General features: G+C 37.4%; 1 protein-coding gene across 1 annotated transcript in view; it reads left to right on the forward strand.

The window, feature by feature from the left end:
• F5 (coagulation factor V) overlaps window positions 1–16642 on the forward strand; it is a gene marked incomplete at its 5' end in the record, with an annotated part of 72682 nt that extends 56040 nt beyond the window's left edge. The window contains 12 exons of the mRNA XM_084250613.1: window positions 234–408; window positions 2193–2429; window positions 3266–3476; window positions 4121–4300; window positions 6696–6812; window positions 7680–7751; window positions 8957–9060; window positions 9483–9638; window positions 10368–10512; window positions 12443–12594; window positions 14595–14777; window positions 16452–16642. Coding sequence (XP_084106739.1) covers window positions 234–408; window positions 2193–2429; window positions 3266–3476; window positions 4121–4300; window positions 6696–6812; window positions 7680–7751; window positions 8957–9060; window positions 9483–9638; window positions 10368–10512; window positions 12443–12594; window positions 14595–14777; window positions 16452–16598 — 1879 coding nt within the window. The 3' untranslated portion in view covers window positions 16599–16642. The remainder of the gene's footprint in view (window positions 1–233; window positions 409–2192; window positions 2430–3265; window positions 3477–4120; window positions 4301–6695; window positions 6813–7679; window positions 7752–8956; window positions 9061–9482; window positions 9639–10367; window positions 10513–12442; window positions 12595–14594; window positions 14778–16451) is intronic.
• Between the last annotated feature and the right edge of the window lie 1075 nt (window positions 16643–17717).

The following is a 17717-nucleotide window of genomic DNA, read 5'->3' on the forward strand; positions in this document are numbered from 1 at the left end:
AAGAAATGATATAGAGAGATTTGTCCTAAAGGGCCAAATAAGAGGATCATAGGAGGATTTACCTGAGAAATGATAGGTGACCTGGGACTTAAAGGGTAATTAATAGCTTATGTTTTGAGTCATTTATATTTTCACTCATTTGTTCATCACAGTAGATACTACATTCAGAAAGATAATTTCTAAATTCTATGATGTTTTTAATCTCTTCGTTTAAACAAATACTATCATTTCAGTGAAATGTATAATGAAGATGCTGGTGATATTCCAAAGAATACCATATATAAGAAAGTTGTTTTTCGAAAGTACCTTGATAACTCTTTTACCAGACGTGATCCTCAAGGGGAATATGAAGAGCACCTTGGCATTCTTGGTCCTATTATTAGAGCTGAAGTGGATGATGTTATCCAAGTAAGTCATATTTTGATCATGGCTAAGATTATCAGAGATATTTCCACAAACATTGGAGTTTAGGTGAAGGTTAGCAAGGGAGATATAGGCAATTTGTTTATTTTCCAATATTAACAAGTAATTATATGTCTTCTGAGAGACTGCTTGACAAGTAATTTGGCAAACTTCAGGAAAAAGAATAATCTCAGATTTTTTTTTTAATTCTGAAAACTATATAATCTAAGGGACATCACTCTAATTGCTCTATAGTTAACCGGTATAAAGCTAACAGAATATTTTCAGGTACAATCAAGTGCCATGGTAGTGGTGGCAATAGCAGTGGTATTAATAGCAGTAATTTAGAAGCTCCTCCCATTGTTTTCTAAGAAAATTAGAAAATCAAGACACTAAATGGGTTTCCACACCAAGATTGAAGGAAAAGAATAACCCTCCAAAAGTCAGTGAGTGTCTTAAATATCTTCCCAGTCCTGGTCTTTTTACAAAATTCTGTATCAGCCTGTAGTTCTGTAGCCAGCTATTATAAGAGTCAAAAGTTATGCTCTATTCTTTTTAATGTCTCACAAAAAAAAAATAGGAGAGGATTCTGAAACCATGATAAACTATTCTTAAACCAAAATCCTGATTTACCTTTTTTTAAAAAAAGATTTATTTATTTATGCATACAAGAATGGGGTACAGGGCCGAAGTACAAGGGTGGAGGGTGAGAGGATTCACCAGAGACAGAGTGGGGAACAGAAAAGGCAGATTGACTGAAACACTCTGTTGAGGAGAGCAGCGGGCTAGACAGGAGAGGGCTGCTGCGCCATGTGGGTTAGCTCCCTGGACAGCTGGGGATCAATCTCAGTGGTCTGCTGCAGACAGCTTCATAGTACTGTAAGTTAACCCTTGTGCCACCAGGGAGGCCCTATTTATCTTTTTTAGCAAGTTTTTAGCAATGATTTGTTCTTTTTAAAAATGCAAAGCGATGACGTGGGATATAAGGCCCCAATTATTCTGAATGGTCTGTGAAGATATGGAAAGCACTAGTCCTTTCTCTTTTCATTAGGGGAGTTTCTATTCAATAGAAGCTGTAGAAGAGAAAGGCTAGAAGGATCTTCCCTCATGGTCTGATTGTAATGGGTCATGGAAATACCCAATGTGATGGTATTGAAAGTTCTCTTCCATCTGGTCCCAACCTCCTTTTGTAGACTCATTTCTCACCAGACCCAAATGCTGCTGTGCATGCCCCAACACAGCCACACCAACACCCTCACTGATACCTAAACACTTATACCCCCTCACAGACATCTTTTTGCTCTTCTGAGCATATTTTCTCCTTTTTCCCTCTGCTGAGCTCCTGCTCATTCCATAAGGCCAATCTATTTCCCTAAAAAACTTTTTTTAATCCACCAACCTCTCCCAAGCATTCAACCAAATTGCTCCTCCCAGACATTCCCATCTAACCCCATTCAGACTTGTTTATAGTACCCTTTGTTTTCTAAATCTTAACTTGAACTCATAAGCACATGTCTTTCTTCCACAGTAGGCTGAAAACTTATTGTGAGCAAGAACCAAGACTCATTCATTTTCAAATCTCCAGCATCTGTCACTATTATTTCATTTGTAGATAGTATCAATACTTAAATGAAACAACCTAACCACATTACTTTGCTTTTGTAATCATTCAATATATTTTGTATCCATTCACTACAATGCTGGCATTTTCTATAAACTTTGGGTTTTTTGTTAAGGTTTGGATTTTTGTTAACCTTGAGTATATTTGTAGCTCATTCCTTTATTTCTAGGTTCGTTTTAAAAATTTAGCATCCAGACCATATTCTCTTCATGCCCATGGACTTTCCTATGAAAAATCATCGGAGGGAAAGACATATGATGATGATTCTCCTGAATGGTTTAAAGAAGATAATGCCATCCAGCCAAACAGCAGCTATACATATGTATGGCATGCCACTGAGAGATCAGGACCAGAAAATCCTGGCTCTGCCTGTCGGGCCTGGGCCTACTACTCAGCTGTGAACCCGGTATGTACATCCACTGAAAGTTTTCATTTTTCCCATAACCATTTAACCTGAGCTCACCAAACAGAAGGGTCAGAATTATTTCTTGTAAGTACCTGTTTTGGTATTTATAAGGACCATATAAGGACTGTGTTCCACAGTCTACAACCATTCTAACTAGGCACCCTCCATGGAGATCTTCAGAGAACGGAGAAAGAAACATTTGTTCAGTAAAGTAGGGTATGGATTACTTAAATCATTGGCGCCTAGTTAGAAAGCCTACCTTTCCTGTGACAGATGTGTATTTGCAACTTCTTTGAACCACTATTAACTTTCTCCTGTTCTTTCTTAATGAAAGAAGTGTAAAGTCAAGGCTTCTTCATTGTAGGCATGGTAGACAGAACAGAGACTTAGTCTTGTCCTGTTACTTACTGTATGGCTCCTGGAAAGTTATATGATCTCTATCCACTTCAATTCCAAAATTAGAAATGAGTTAATACTACATAACATTTGTTCAATAAATGAATATATTTTTACCATATAGAACGGTTGTCAGAATTGAATGATACAATAGGCAAAATATTTAATATAGCAATAGAAGCTCAATATATAGCATTTTATAGACTCAATATTACTATCATAATTAGTTATTACCATATTGAGATAAAGGATTAGTCAGAGGAAGAACAATGAATGTTATAGAACTAGATGACAAATATCTGGGCTTACTATTCACCTATAATCTTCAAATCCAGAGCCTCTGAGAAGGTCCCTTTTCTATATAATCAGTGATTGTCAGATTAGCAAAGAAAATTCTGAGAAAGTGAGAATACATACAATCCACTCTTACTATCTTCCAGGAAAAGGATATCCATTCGGGTTTGATAGGTCCCCTTTTGATCTGCCGAAAAGGAACACTTCAAAAGGAGAACTACATGCCTATAGACATGAGAGAATTTGTCATGCTTTTTATGGTCTTTGATGAAAAGAAGAGCTGGTACTTTGAAAAGAAGCCCCAGGGGTCTCGGAGACGTATGTCCTTGGAAGAAAAAAACTCCCATGAGTTTCATGGTATTGTCCTCTGACATTGATTATCTCTGAATTAAATCACACTGGGTGACTTAAGTCTTTCGGGCTTCATAAGATTAGACATGATATGCTTCTGGGGAGATAGGAGCTACAAATGAATCTAGTTACAGAGGCCTCATGTCTCCTGGCTAGTGACTTTGAGAGTGAAGGAGAGTAGGGAAAGTCTGAAAGATAGCACAAAGCAAACCAAAACAAACCAAGAAAAAAGTCATTGGGCCTCAGGAGGCAATATAACTTGAACAGTAATGAATATTATCCTGCAGTTTGAACAGTTAATAAACCTGTTTTTTAATCTCCAAAGGAACAATTATTTATACAGAAGTGATTGTCCTTGTGACAATCAAACTGGGCTTGATTGTCCTTGTGACAGATAACGGGAGTGACAAAGTATCTGGAAAAGTAGCTCCCCCTCCACTCTGTTACATACTATTGTGACAAGGATCTGGTGTTGCTTTCGTCCTCTCCATGACAGGACAGCATATGGCATCCTTACTATACCTGGGTAGGCCTGGGCATGTGAACTAATAAGGAGGATGGGTGGTGAATGGGGTGCCTCATTCTTCCTTACATGGCTCTCTCCTGATGTACGCAGATGTTTAACTGATGGGAATACTCTGTCTTTTCAGCCATTAATGGAAGGATCTACAATGTGCCTGGCCTGCGAATGTATGAGCAAGAGTGGGTGAGATGGCACCTGCTGAACACCGGCAGCTCCCAAGACATTCACGTGGTTCACTTCCATGGCCAGACGCTGCTGGAAAATGGCACTCAACAGCACCAGCTAGGGGTCTGGCCCCTCCTGCCTGGTAAAGATCTGAGCAGTAAAAAGAGGCCCCTGCTTAAAAAAAAAAAAAAGGGGGGGGCAAGAGAAGGCACTCTTAGCGTCTGCAACTCGTTTCCTCATGCATTTACTCCCTAAAGGGTCAAATATAGATCCCGGGCAAAGCCATATTCCAAAACTGTACACAGAGTGCAACAAAGCCAGAGAATAAATGCACCACACAGCTTAAATATGTGGCCCAACTTGCTTCTACAGAGATGCTATGACTAATGCAGCTTCATCCAAGCCACTGTGTGTACACAGACTGGGTCATAAGAACTTTACAAACTGAATTCCACAAGCAGCTAACACTTTCTGTTGGGACAAAGATGAGAAACTTGCTAATACCTTGGTGCTCTTGAATTCTGCACTCTTTGTCACCCTGATATCCTTGGGCAAATGACTATGGGGGATCTTAATCTTAAACTAACTCATGTGGCTGTTTAGAAGAAAAAAATTTTTTTTTTATTTTTAATGATTGTGAAAGATAAAAAATAAAGATATTTGGAGTTTGTCATATGCGAAGTAATAAGGCTTAAACAAACTACAGTCATTAGAAAGGATCTTTATATGCCAATGAGTTAGCTGTCGATGTACCAGTGTGTCATAGGTGTGTGGATGGAGGTGGAGTGCTAGATGCCATTGATTCTCAAACTGTAATGGGCAAAGCCTAAGAATTGGTTAAAATATAGACACTAAGGCAGAGATTTTGCTCTCAGACTTTGATCCAGTAGATCATAGTCAGGAGCCCAGGAATCTGAATTTTAAATGAGTCACCTACTTCCACAAAGGCCCTCAGCTAATAAAGGCAGTCCTTTGGTGGGACTCTGAGTGGGGAAGTTGCTATGTGAGTCAGCTTTGGATGAGGGTACAGAAGTTTAAATTGGGCCTGCTTTGGCTAGGAGTAGGACAAAGAGGGTTCTTGTTTGTTTCAATCATGCCAGTGACTCATTAATAAGGCTATAAAGTGCATTCTACTAAAAAACAAAGACAGGATTAGTAAAACTCATTCCTCAATTTTTTTTAAAGATTTATTTATTTAATTTATTTATACAAGAACCAAAGTATAGGCCAGATGCACAGAAGGGTGAGAGGATTCACCAGAGATAGAGCAGGAAACAGAACAGGCAGACTGACGAAATACACTGCTGAGGGGAGCAGCGGGCACTACAGGAGAGGTCTGCCGCACCATGTGGGACCCTTGCTGGCCGGTTAGCTGGCTGGCTGGGAACAAACTCGTGCTGCAGAGGCTGCGGACAGCTTCACAGAGTGGCGCTCAACCACCTGTGCCACCAGGGGAGGCCCCATTCCTTAATTTTTGCAAATGTTACCAGATCAGGGCCTCCATGGTTTGACCACAGTGCTGTGAAGCTGTCTGCAGCCTCTGCAGTGCAGGTTTGATTCCTGGCCAGCCAGGGAAATTCCCACATGGCATGGCAGACCTCTCCTGTCGCACCCGCTGCTCCCCTCAGCAGTGTATTTTGGTCGTCTGCCTGTTCTGCTCCCAGCTCTGTCTCTGGGGAATCCTCTTGCCCTCCCGCACCTCTGGCCTGTACCCCAGCTCTTGTACAAAAATAAATAAATCTTTAAAAAAAATGTTATCAGATCAGGCATCCTTCCCTGAGTCTGAGAGAAGCACTGAGAAGCTGGGATTGGCTGACCCACCTAACTTTGCAAACCTAAATATCTGCATTGGACCTGGGAAGGTCTTTCTTTAGTGTCTTTGAGGAGAACAATCATCAGCTATTAATCTTTACTCACATTCTGGGAAACAGTCACAAATGATAGCAAATTTAAGAATTCACTGGTAATTGATAACATTAAATACCAAAATGTATAATCAGAAGTTTCAGAAATCTCTTTTCCCAGTGATTTTTGAAATGATTTGTGTATAATTCTATCTAAATATGTAAACTTAATTGAAAATTGAAATATGGGTGAGGTGTTTTATTTTAATTTTCTTATACAAAAAAGGAAAAACTAGCAAAATGAAGACAGAAAGGAAATATGTACACTATTTTTGAGGTGCAATGATGGATTGCTCAAGATTGTTTTGCCACTTAGGACTAGGAAACTATATTATGTATGGGTGGGTCAGCTATAACATTATATACAAATAAATGAAGGTTTCTTTTTATTGAGTTGTGTTGGAAATGTTTTAAAGTTCCAGGGAGATTTATTTTTATTAATATATATACATTCTTGTTTTCTCTTTATTTGCTTATTATACCTCTAGTCCTGCCTAGAGATAAATGGATAACTTTTAAGCTCTAATCTGAAGTTTTTGTGATATAAAGTTTCTACAATTTTTTGGTAGCTGTCAACCATATTAACTTGTTTATCTTTGGGTATTTGATGTTGTCCCTTACTCTCTATTTTAGGTTCATTTAAAACTCTTGAAATGAAGGCATCAAAACCAGGCTGGTGGCTCCTAGACACACAGGTTGGAGAAAACCAGAAAGAAGGGATGCAAACACCATTTCTCATCATAGACAAAGGTATCATTTAAGAGTCACATCGTATTTTTAGCAGGAGAGTACCTGTTACTAGAATGTTCCCAATATTTAGATGGGAAATATTCAACTCAGAGAATTCAGACATGAAAGAGACATAATCTGTCATGGTAATTGCTTTCATTCTGACCCATGGTACAACTATACGATAAACATCAGTCCTCTAGGAACTTAATCCAGATGGTTCAGCCCAAGGCATGCCTTCCAACTATGGATCCAATGTAAAGTTATCCTTATTCATGCATAGTTTGAGATCCATAGGAAAGTACATGAAGAAATTCTACAGTTTCTTAGAGAAGAAAAGGGAAAAGATGCCTGGATTTCAACAATGACTGAGATAAACAGTGAACTTAGCATTTCAATATTCGAGAAATATAGTTTCCATTTGTATAGTCAGCCAGCCAGCATCTATCAAGTACCTGTTGAGCAATGTGTCAACATCCAGATGGCTCAGTGAATGGTATTTCTCTTCCATGAAGAAGAAATCAAAAACCTTGCAAACTTTCAGGTCAATTTTTGAGAAGAGAGTCTTCTGAGGGATAGTACTTAATGTTGGAAAATGATTTGTTTTAAATATGAATAGATGGAGATTAGTTTTAAAGCTAATGCATTTCATGATTTCAGTGGTTTTCCACTACGGTGTCACCATTTCTATTAAGGCACCAGTCTTTTTAGTGTATTTACCATTTTATAATCAGAAATATCTAAGACATTGCAACAAAAGATAGGTAAAAATATCTAATTACTGACCCACAGGAGATAGAATCTATAGCCATGGAGCTTTTAGTTTGTTACATATATTTTTGAAGAAAAATTACTCATTATTCTGGTTTTTGCTTTTTTTTCCCGTAGAATGTAAGATGCCAATGGGGTTGAGCACGGGTACTGTAACTGATTCACAGATCAAGGCTTCTGAGTATTTGAGTAAGTAGTAACCTATGAATGGTACCTCCTACAATTATGCAGTGTGGAGCTTGCAAAACCGTCCCTGAAAACCCTGCCAGTTAAATCTATGGGCTATTGCTACTCTGTAGGAGGCTTTTTTCCCCCTAAAGATTTATTTATTTATTATAAGATTTATTTATTTTTATACAAGAGCTGGGGTACAGGCCAGAGACACTGGAGGGTGAGAGGATTCACCAGAGACAGAGCGGGGAACAGAACAGACAGACGACCGAAATACACTGCTGAGGGGAGCAGTGGGCACAACAGGAAAGGTCTGCCATGCCATGTGGGAATCTCCATGGCAGGCTGGGAATCGAACCCGTGCTGCAGAGGCTGTGAACAGCCTCACAGTGCTGTGCTCAACTCGCTGAGCCACAGGGGAAGCCCTGCAGGAGGCTTTTCTCTACCACAAAAGCAGCTCCATTTAGGGTGCTCATCTGGTACATGAAGGAACACTATGACAGAAGCTAAAGGTTGCTGTTGCCACTTTATCACTACCAACCCCTCTAGTGTATAATATTCTCAAAAAGTGTCTCCAAGGGAAGACCAAGAGCTACATAGTCAGTCCAGTCTCTCAGCAGGGATTGGACAAGAAGTGAATAGCTTATTCTTATGACCATGTTTTCAAAACTTTCTCCATTTGTCCTTATTCTATATTTGATTCTTTGTATAATATTCCAGCCAGGTTAACAGGGTTTTGTGGATCAGGGATTACAGATCCCATTAATAGGGCCTTTTGCTATGCCAACCATCTATCTATTCAAGAAACTTTGTTCATCACCATTTTGTGATGAATTTCCTCACTCTGCCTCAAACTCCTTCAGAAGAGCAAGAGGTCAACTGCAAGGAATCATTAGGCTCTCCTAAATCCTTTCCAGATCTTGCTGTTAGGCAGGCACACTCAGCCACAACCACATCCACATAAATGAGAAAAAATAAACCAGGCTTGTATGCAAGAAAGGGGGTAAGTGGTAGCAAGAGCTGGCCAAGCAAAGACATAAAGTCAAGATTTTGTCATCCTGGGTTGACTTAATAGCTGAGATCCCTGTCAACTGCTAGTCTCCTAACTGCAACAAAGGTTTTCCAAGGAACTGGTTTCCCCTTGGGACTAAATTCCCATGAGAAGCTGTTTCTGTAGTTTGTTTGGTTTTAACTCAGAATAAACTTTTTTCCCTTGGGTTTAGGTTATTGGGAGCCCAAATTAGCAAGATTAAATAATGGAGGATCATATAATGCTTGGATTGCAGAAAAATCTTCAACAGATTATGTCTCTACACCTTGGATCCAGGTATGACTTATTAACTTGATAATATTGACTCCTATTATAATAAAAATGACAGTGACTTCATAATTTCTTCTTCTTGCTCTTGCAATGTTAGGAAAAATAGCAATTATTAGATGGTAGGCTCTGTTCTCAGTATTCTACATATTCAAAATGAACCCAATGAGGCTATTTCTAGTAATATCCCACTTTACAGATGAAAAAAGGTAAGACTTCCCAAAGTCACACATAGCCAGTTAGGGACTGAGCTAGGATTCAAGTCCATGTACTAAGTGTGCAAATATGGATTGCATCTAATAGTTTTACTATCAATAGTTTGCTGAGACCTTAGATTCTAGTTTTTTAGTACAAAAGCAAGCTGGTTGTACAGCAAATTAAGGCAATGAGTGATTTGTTAACATGAACAGTTCTGCTTTGCTGTATTACAGGTGGACTTGCAAAGGGAAGTCTTACTCACAGGGATTCAGACCCAAGGTGCCAAACACTATCTGAAGTCCTACTATACCACTGAGTTTACTGTGGCTTACAGCTCTGATCAGTCAAATTGGAGGATCTTCAAAGGGAATAGCACAAAGAATGTGATGGTCTGTATGCATTTTTCCTTTCTGAATTTCAAGACCCACCCTCATATCTATGTCTAGTTTACCTTAGATTATGACTGTCTTTTTAAAAAAAAAACCTTCTGTATATTAGAAAGAGGAATGGCTTTGCTAGGGCTTTTGACTGTATATGACAAATTATGATAAACCTGATTTCTGAAACTTCAAAACACCATAAAACTTGGGGAAAATAATTACTTTATCATCCAGCTAAATATCCAGACCTCTCATATTGGCACATGGGGTACAGGAGAGTAGAACATCTGGTTTTGAGCTTTAAGGAGCGTGTATGAAAAATTAGCCGCCCAGGGTTTGATTTTACTAAATTTTACTTTTTATTTTGTTCTTGATTTCAGTGCACCTGAAGGAAAGAGTTGTATTAATATCACTCTCAAGAATTCTAACCAGTCTCCTTATTCTTTCTACCCTTCAGAGTCTTATGTTTTTAGTTGTCCTTAGCAGAAAGAACAGGCAAAGTATAACTACAACAATTTTCCTAAAAATGTGGAAAGATACCAAAACTTTTAAAATCAAATTGATTTGGTTAGGGCCACAAAGAACTTAATATTACAATTTTATTATATTTTATTATATTATATGATTATATGTTATTATTTATTATGTATTCTATTTATATTATATTATTTATAATTTTATTATAAAATCACCTATTAGACAATTGTTATATAATTAAAATTTCCTCTTTTCCTCTAGTATTTTGGCGGTAATTTTGATGCCTCTACAGTAAAAGAGAATACATTTGATCCCCCTTTTGTGGCTAGATATATTAGGATTTCTCCAACTAGATCCTATAACAGACCTACCCTTCGACTGGAGCTGCAAGGTTGTGAGGTTAACGGTAAGAGGGAAAATGCACTATTTTCTTGCTGTTGTGCAAAGAATCAAGATTTTGTAGGTGTGGGAGGATGGGTAGAGTTATTCTCTTGAATCACTGCAGCTCCTAAAAAACCTTTGTCAAACAGAGATTCCACTCAGATAAACTCCATGTGATCAGGACCAAGACTGGTTCTACCAGCCAGAGTAGATACCATCTCTCTGTCTACTGATAAAAGCACTACCCTGACCCTCTGGGGAAGAACCTTAGCTCACAAAGACCTCAGCTGATCCCTTTTTAATAAGAACTATCTGAGATTCAAACTAGACCTGACTCTTTCAAAGTCCTCCAGGCCACTCAACTTTAATGTCATGAAAATATTGAGCAACATTACTGTCACATATTATTGTTTACAGAATATTTTTGAAAATTAAATCTGCATTCCAACCGTCTGAAACCTGATTGTGCTCCATATAGTTTCATACCCTATATAGGTACCCAAGCCTCTTCTCTGTAAGCTTTTTTTCAGAAAGTCAGTGTTATCTGTGGTATAAATAAATCTAGGTGATCACAAACAGCCATAATAAAATTCTACCACACATAACAAGGCTTATTCTTAAGGCAGTGCCTTCCAAAATTTTTCACATAAGCACATATAGGAAATAACATCACTCTAGCATTCTGGGATAAAAAACAAAAGCCATTGACCCACAGCTTGGCTACTCCAGGAACCTCCGGTTTCAACCAAGATCTGAGGTAGGAGAGAAACAATATACAATACCCGAGTGTTTCTGAGACAGCCTGTAGGGAGAAAGTACATTCTCTCAGGGTGGACAGAAGAAGCCTTGGCCTACAGTGGAGAAAGTATTTGAAATTTGGAAATAGTTTCTTATCAAATCCAGTAATGGAATATAGTACACTCTTAATATTCCTGAGGGATAGTGATAGGGACATTTTGCCAATTAGCAGAGAAACAATGCAAATTTTATACAGGTAAGAACTTCACCCTTGAAACTGCTCCATAAATCAGTGGGCTTTTCCCCACATGGTATATGATATCATTGGTACTTTGTAAGATTATAGAGTCAAACTACTCTCAAATGTGACTTTCAACTCTATTAATCTATTTAAAACCTCTATTTTCTATACAAGAAGCATTACTCTTTTTCTCTTCACTTTCTTGGTATCTGTATAACTAGTATTAGCAGTGGGCTTTCTTCTATGAAAGGCTTTTTTTTTAATGGAGAATATAAAGTATCACTTCAGAAAAATGTCTCCATGATTTCCTAACAAGAGCAGAGCATCACATCATCATCATCATCATCATCATTATCATGCTGATGGAGGAAGACAGACAGCTGGGTATTCCCACTGCCTATGTATCTTATACTCACAGTTTATCCTTGCTGCTTATGATGTTCAAATACATGCCCTGGCAAAATTTCAAAAGATATATACCATGAATCACCCATAAAGAATTGAAAGGAAAAGATTAAATTTGACTACCAAGCATCCACTATGTCTTCTTTGTAGTTTGCTAGAAGAAACAGAATGATTTTATATACCTAGTAATATAAGTATATTGTCTACTTCAAAGCAAACATAAGGTTCCATGACTCCCTTGAGAACAGAAATAAGTTTAGATATTGAGACTGTGATATCAGACTACCAAGGCTTAAATTGAATTTCTGATTCTTCTAGCAGTGACAACTTTAGGCAAGTATTTTTTTTTCTTGCTGTGCTTTTGTTTTCTCATTTGTAAAATGGAGATAATTAAGAGTATTAAATAATACATGGAAAACTTGAAAAAAGGATTTGGCACTTGAGACAATATTTTTGTGCTGGATGTTTTCGTTATAACTTGGTAGTAATACAATACTATTTCTACACTGCAAAACATTATGTGGGGAATATTGGTGGGGTGTAATTAATCACCTTACTTTTCTTTTGATAGGATGTTCTACACCACTTGGTATGGAAAGTGGAAAGATAGAAAACACGCAAATCACAGCTTCCTCATTTAAAAAATCTTGGTGGGGAGATTACTGGGAACCTTTCCGTGCCCGTCTTAATGCCCAGGGCCGTGTGAATGCCTGGCAAGCCAAGGTGAATATCCCCTTTGAATATGAAATGCTGTAAATCCAGAGTTCTAAACCAGTGATCTAAGTTTAGAAAATGCCTCCAAGAGAGTTGTATTGCCCCTGATATTCAAGTGACTTAATTAAAGGGTAACTGTTGGTGGATTCATTTTTATTTCACTCTTCACCTGGCTGGCAAAATCAGAATGGAATCAGAATTCAGAACCATCTTGTCAGCTAAAGTTCAAGTTCCCTAATTTCTACCCTCCTATTTCCCTCCCTTAAGATACCTAATTCTCCAATTTTCTGGACTCTATAGGATTCTAGGTCCTGTCCTTAAATTAGGACACAAGAGAGGAAAAGGGAACTGTGGTGCTAACGGAATAAAAGAGAAATTTAGACTCCGTACAGATAGTCTGGGGAGCCAATGTCTGTGTCTTTCTAATAAAGAAAGAATTACTGGATGTTAAAAAGGTGAGGGGCTTTACAAAGCATCTATTAAGACTTTTTCTTTAAAATCTAAGCACAAAAGAGATGAAATATTTTAGCTTAGCCTGATGGCAGATTCAGGAATTCCATTTCCCCATAACCAACTCAGTGCTCCTTCTATCATTTAAAGTAACCCAAGCACCTCATTTTGCAATTGTGCAGGGGTGCTGGGGGAATGGAAAATGAGACCCAAAGGAGAACGATAAAAGTAACAATGTTATATTTATATAAAATATAAACAATACAAATAAAAAGTTAAAGAGAGAGGGGATGCAGTTTAATCATTCCCAATGACTTAGAGCTGTTTGTAGAGAAATCTTGTCACACTATCCTCCAATTTGATAGCCTTTTTAAAAGCTGGCTCTGCATGTAATTTGTTCATTGTCTATATGATGTAATAAAAGTTCTAAATTTAATTTTTTAATGCTGTCATTTTCACCTGTAATTCTAGGTCAGATCTACTGATATTTGTTTGACTTAACCTATTAGATTAAATGTCTTTATAGGTTTCTTTAGAGAAGCTGAAAATTTAAGCCACACATATGCAGGCATTCACACCTCTACCTCTTGTATGTCCACAAAAATTGTTTTTGCTTAAAAAATTCTCTCGTTAACCACACTCTGTATCACTAGGACCACCTTGATTTGAAGACACACTAAAATAAAACCACCAGATATCACTAGATAGTAGTAAGAAACTAGCAAAATATTATCTACATAATAATTTTAATTCAATTAATTTGCTTTAAAACACAGATAGTATTTGTATACATACATATGTGCTCACACAGACATCCACTACTGAGTGGAAATATTCATTATTTCATATAGAGTCGAATGAAACTATGACCAGTCTCCCAAAGGTGAAAATTCATCTTTGATTACTCCAAAACTCAATTCATTCTCCTGATCGGCTTCCTCTGAGTACATATCACCAGACAAATGATTAGACATTTTTTTAAACCAGAAACAGGATAATTACTATGCCACACTATGTCATAGATATGGTCTTACCAGGTGTCTCAAATATTACATTTACTTGAAATATCAAAAAAGAAATTGGAATACTTCTATTAACATTAGCCATGGAAGAAAAAAGGTAGGACTTTTCTAACATAGATTAAATAACAAGATTATTAAAACCTTTCCCATAGTGTCATTTTATTTAAGTAAGTCCACTTGAGAGAATAATATTGACAGATAATATAGGAATTTAATGTTTTCTCAAGTAGAATTCATTTACTTATTCAAAAAGAATTTGTTGAATGCAAATGGTGCACTATGTATCATGAGAAGCAAAACTAAATATGCTCTCAAAGAGTAAGGGATATGAACAAGTAAATAATTATTGTACAATATGTGAAATACTCCAGCAGATGTTTATATATGTGCTGTGAAAGCAAACAGAACAAGGAAAGCTTTTAGCAGATAGAGTATTTTAAGTGATGAGATAGAAACAAAATCCTCTTGAACTCTATGCATTTCTGAGTTGTCTTAGTCTAAAAAATCTATCTTATCCATGTGTTATCATTTTCATAGGCAAATAATATCAAACAGTGGTTACAAATTGATCTGCTCAAAATCAAGAAGATAACTGCAATTGTAACCCAGGGTTGCAAGTCTCTGTCCTCTGAAATGTATGTGAAGAGCTACACCATCCAGTACAGTGACCAGGGAGTGGAATGGAAACCTTATAGGCAGAAATCCTCCATGGTGGACAAGGTGGGAGCTTGGCAAAAAGAAAACAATTTAAAAACTTTATTATGATAATAATAGTACATTGTATTTGTAAATGGTTCTCTACACTTGACAAATATGTACTGACATGCACTGTCTTTTTAAGTTTCTAAATCCTAGCTCTGCAGGTAGCTTGTCTTGGGACAGGAACAGAGCCCCTACCTACTCCCTGTGAAACAGGAAAAAGACAGGGGTTGATGTGAAGCTTACTTAGCTATGATAGAGCTAACTGCTGAAGGGTTGTAGGTCAGCCTAAGTTACTGTAAATTACCATAGAATGGGTGACTTGACATGCACTATTTGTCACAGTTCTAAAAGTTAGAGTCCTAGGCAAGGGTGCCAGTTATGGTCAGGTTCTTGCTGATGGTACTCTTCCTGGGTGTGTTCTTGTATGACCTTCCTTGGTGTGTGGAGAGGAAGAGGGAGGGAAGGAAGGAGGTATCTTCTCTTTTTATAAGCATTTTAATCTCATCTTGAGGATTCCACCCTCATGACCTAATATAATCCTAATTACCCTCCAAATACCCTGGCCTCCTAATACCATCCTATTGGGGATTGAAGGTTTTGATATATGAATTTGGGAGGACACAAAAAATACAGTCTATAATAGGGGCTAGAAAAGGTCCCACTGTGAAATAAAAATATATTAGCATTGCCTTGGATATACCTATTATTCATGACTAATTAAACATCCATGACCATAAAACTTTCTGTATCATATTCTCACTAAGCAGAAAACAATTGTATCTTTACTGGCAAGGAGACAAACTTTCTACAAGATGAAGTATTTCATTACACTCCTAAATTCCTACTTATGTGATTTTAAAAATGCTACTAAAGGTAAAACCAAGGAGATGAACCTAATATTCCAATACCCAATGAGCCCAATTCCAATACCTGGGCTGAAGCTAGTAGGATGGGGCGACACAAGAAGGAGTGAACTTTTGCTGAATGTCTACCATGGGCTTAACACTTATCTCATTAATGAATTTAATTTTTTTCTTTTTAAGCCCCATGTGGGTGCATTGGTTGTTTTATTTCTCACTGTGCAAGCATGTTCTCACATCAGGATAGTTATTGTCAAAACTAGTGATTTAGCTTCCATTATGTGTAAATCTTGGGGAACTTGCTGAGGATGCACAAAAAAGAAAGGCATAAAATTCAGTCTAAATGAGGATATAGGGCATATGCTGAAAAGGATTAAAAAGTTCATGTTTGTACTTTATTTTATATGTTAGTGATAATTCACCATTTATTAGTGTTCCCTTTTTGGCACTTACTAGGCATTCAACATATGCTTACATACTTTTTCAAAGTTTTCACAGAAACTTCTGTGAGATAAATTTTCTTATCTCTATTTCACCAGTGATGAAATGGAGAAACAGAGATTGTAATTTGTTCAAAGTCACAGAGCTTTTCCACAGTACCATGTCAGGTTTCTTCATTTTTCCCTAATTTAACTTAGATCCCGGTGAGGTGAGACAGACAGGAGTCTGTCTATCTGGTGTGTGATTTCATAATTAATTGAAGAATATCTCTATGATAATGTCAGGCATGTTCACTAATGTCCTCAGTTTGAATTAAAAAGATTTTTAAAAGATGTAAAATTTTTATACCCATTATACCATCATTAAAGATTTTCTCTCATTTTACTTTCAGATTTTTGAAGGAAACAGTAATACTAAAGGACATGTGAAGAACTTTTTCAACCCACCAATTATTTCCAGGTTTATCCGCATCATTCCTAAGACATGGAATCAAAGTATTACCCTTCGACTAGAACTCTTTGGCTGTGATATTTACTAGAATTGAATATTCAAAAAGATAGGAGGGGCCCTTAAATATAAAAACCATTTAGAGTGGGCAATGGATATTATAGCTATTTCAAATGTTAATGATTTTCTACTATTTCCTTTATTTTCTATAGGAGAATGAAATTTTATATATGAAACTTTTATAATGCAACTCCTTGCTTCCATTAGGCGAGGCAGTACTATTACTCCTACATTAACTTGAAAATACATGGGAAAGGATTAAGAACCAACAAGAAAATGGCTCTTCTTCCACAATGATGAAGTATATTGTGTAAAGTAAGACTCATGTAGTTAGCATGCTTCATTACCATTCTTTTAAATTTCATTCACATTAATAAAAAGATTACTTTCTTAAACCATTTATTGACCTGGCTAGCTTTCACTGCTACATTTCTTTGAAAGAACTATGATTTTAAAGTAAAGAAAGGGGCCTACCGGGTGGCGCAGCGAGTTAAGCGCTGTGCTTTGAAGCTGTCCACAGCCTCTGTAGCGTGGGTTCGATTCCCGGCCGGCCAGGGTGAAACCCACATGGTGTGGCAGACCTCTTCTGCCTCACCCACTGCTCCCCTCAGAAGTGTCTTTGGTCCGTCTGCCTGTTCTGCTCCCCGCTCTCTCTGGTGAATTCTCTCACCCTCCCATGCCTCTGACCTGTACCCCAGTTCTTGTGTAAATAACTCTTAAAAAAAATAAAGAAAATAAAGAAAACAAATATGATTTTTCATTGGCTTTTCCCAGCAGTAGAAAGGGGGGGAAAAAAATCTTACCATGTGAAACTACTAGTTCTTAAAATACCCTAACCCACCTAAATGACAATGATTTTTCTGACCCTCCATGAGTAAAGATATGAGTCAGCGTGTTTTCAGAAGTCCTCTTAGACTTGTGAATCAGGTCTGATCTCCCTTGGGCTGCACATATTGATATTCAAGTTAGGGGGTCATTAGACATGGAATGAAACCAAAACCACTCTGATAAAACTGAACATGTAACCTTGACTTCCTTCTAGCTGGCATTATATGAAATACTATTTAAAAACATAGGTTCACCTAAGGGAAAGCCACTACCTGTGAACAAAGCACTGGAACTATTACTCAGATGCAGCCATTCGTGCTAG

This window comes from Talpa europaea, assembly GCF_964194135.1.
Source record: "Talpa europaea genome assembly, chromosome: 12".
NCBI classification, from domain to species: domain Eukaryota; kingdom Metazoa; phylum Chordata; class Mammalia; order Eulipotyphla; family Talpidae; genus Talpa; species Talpa europaea.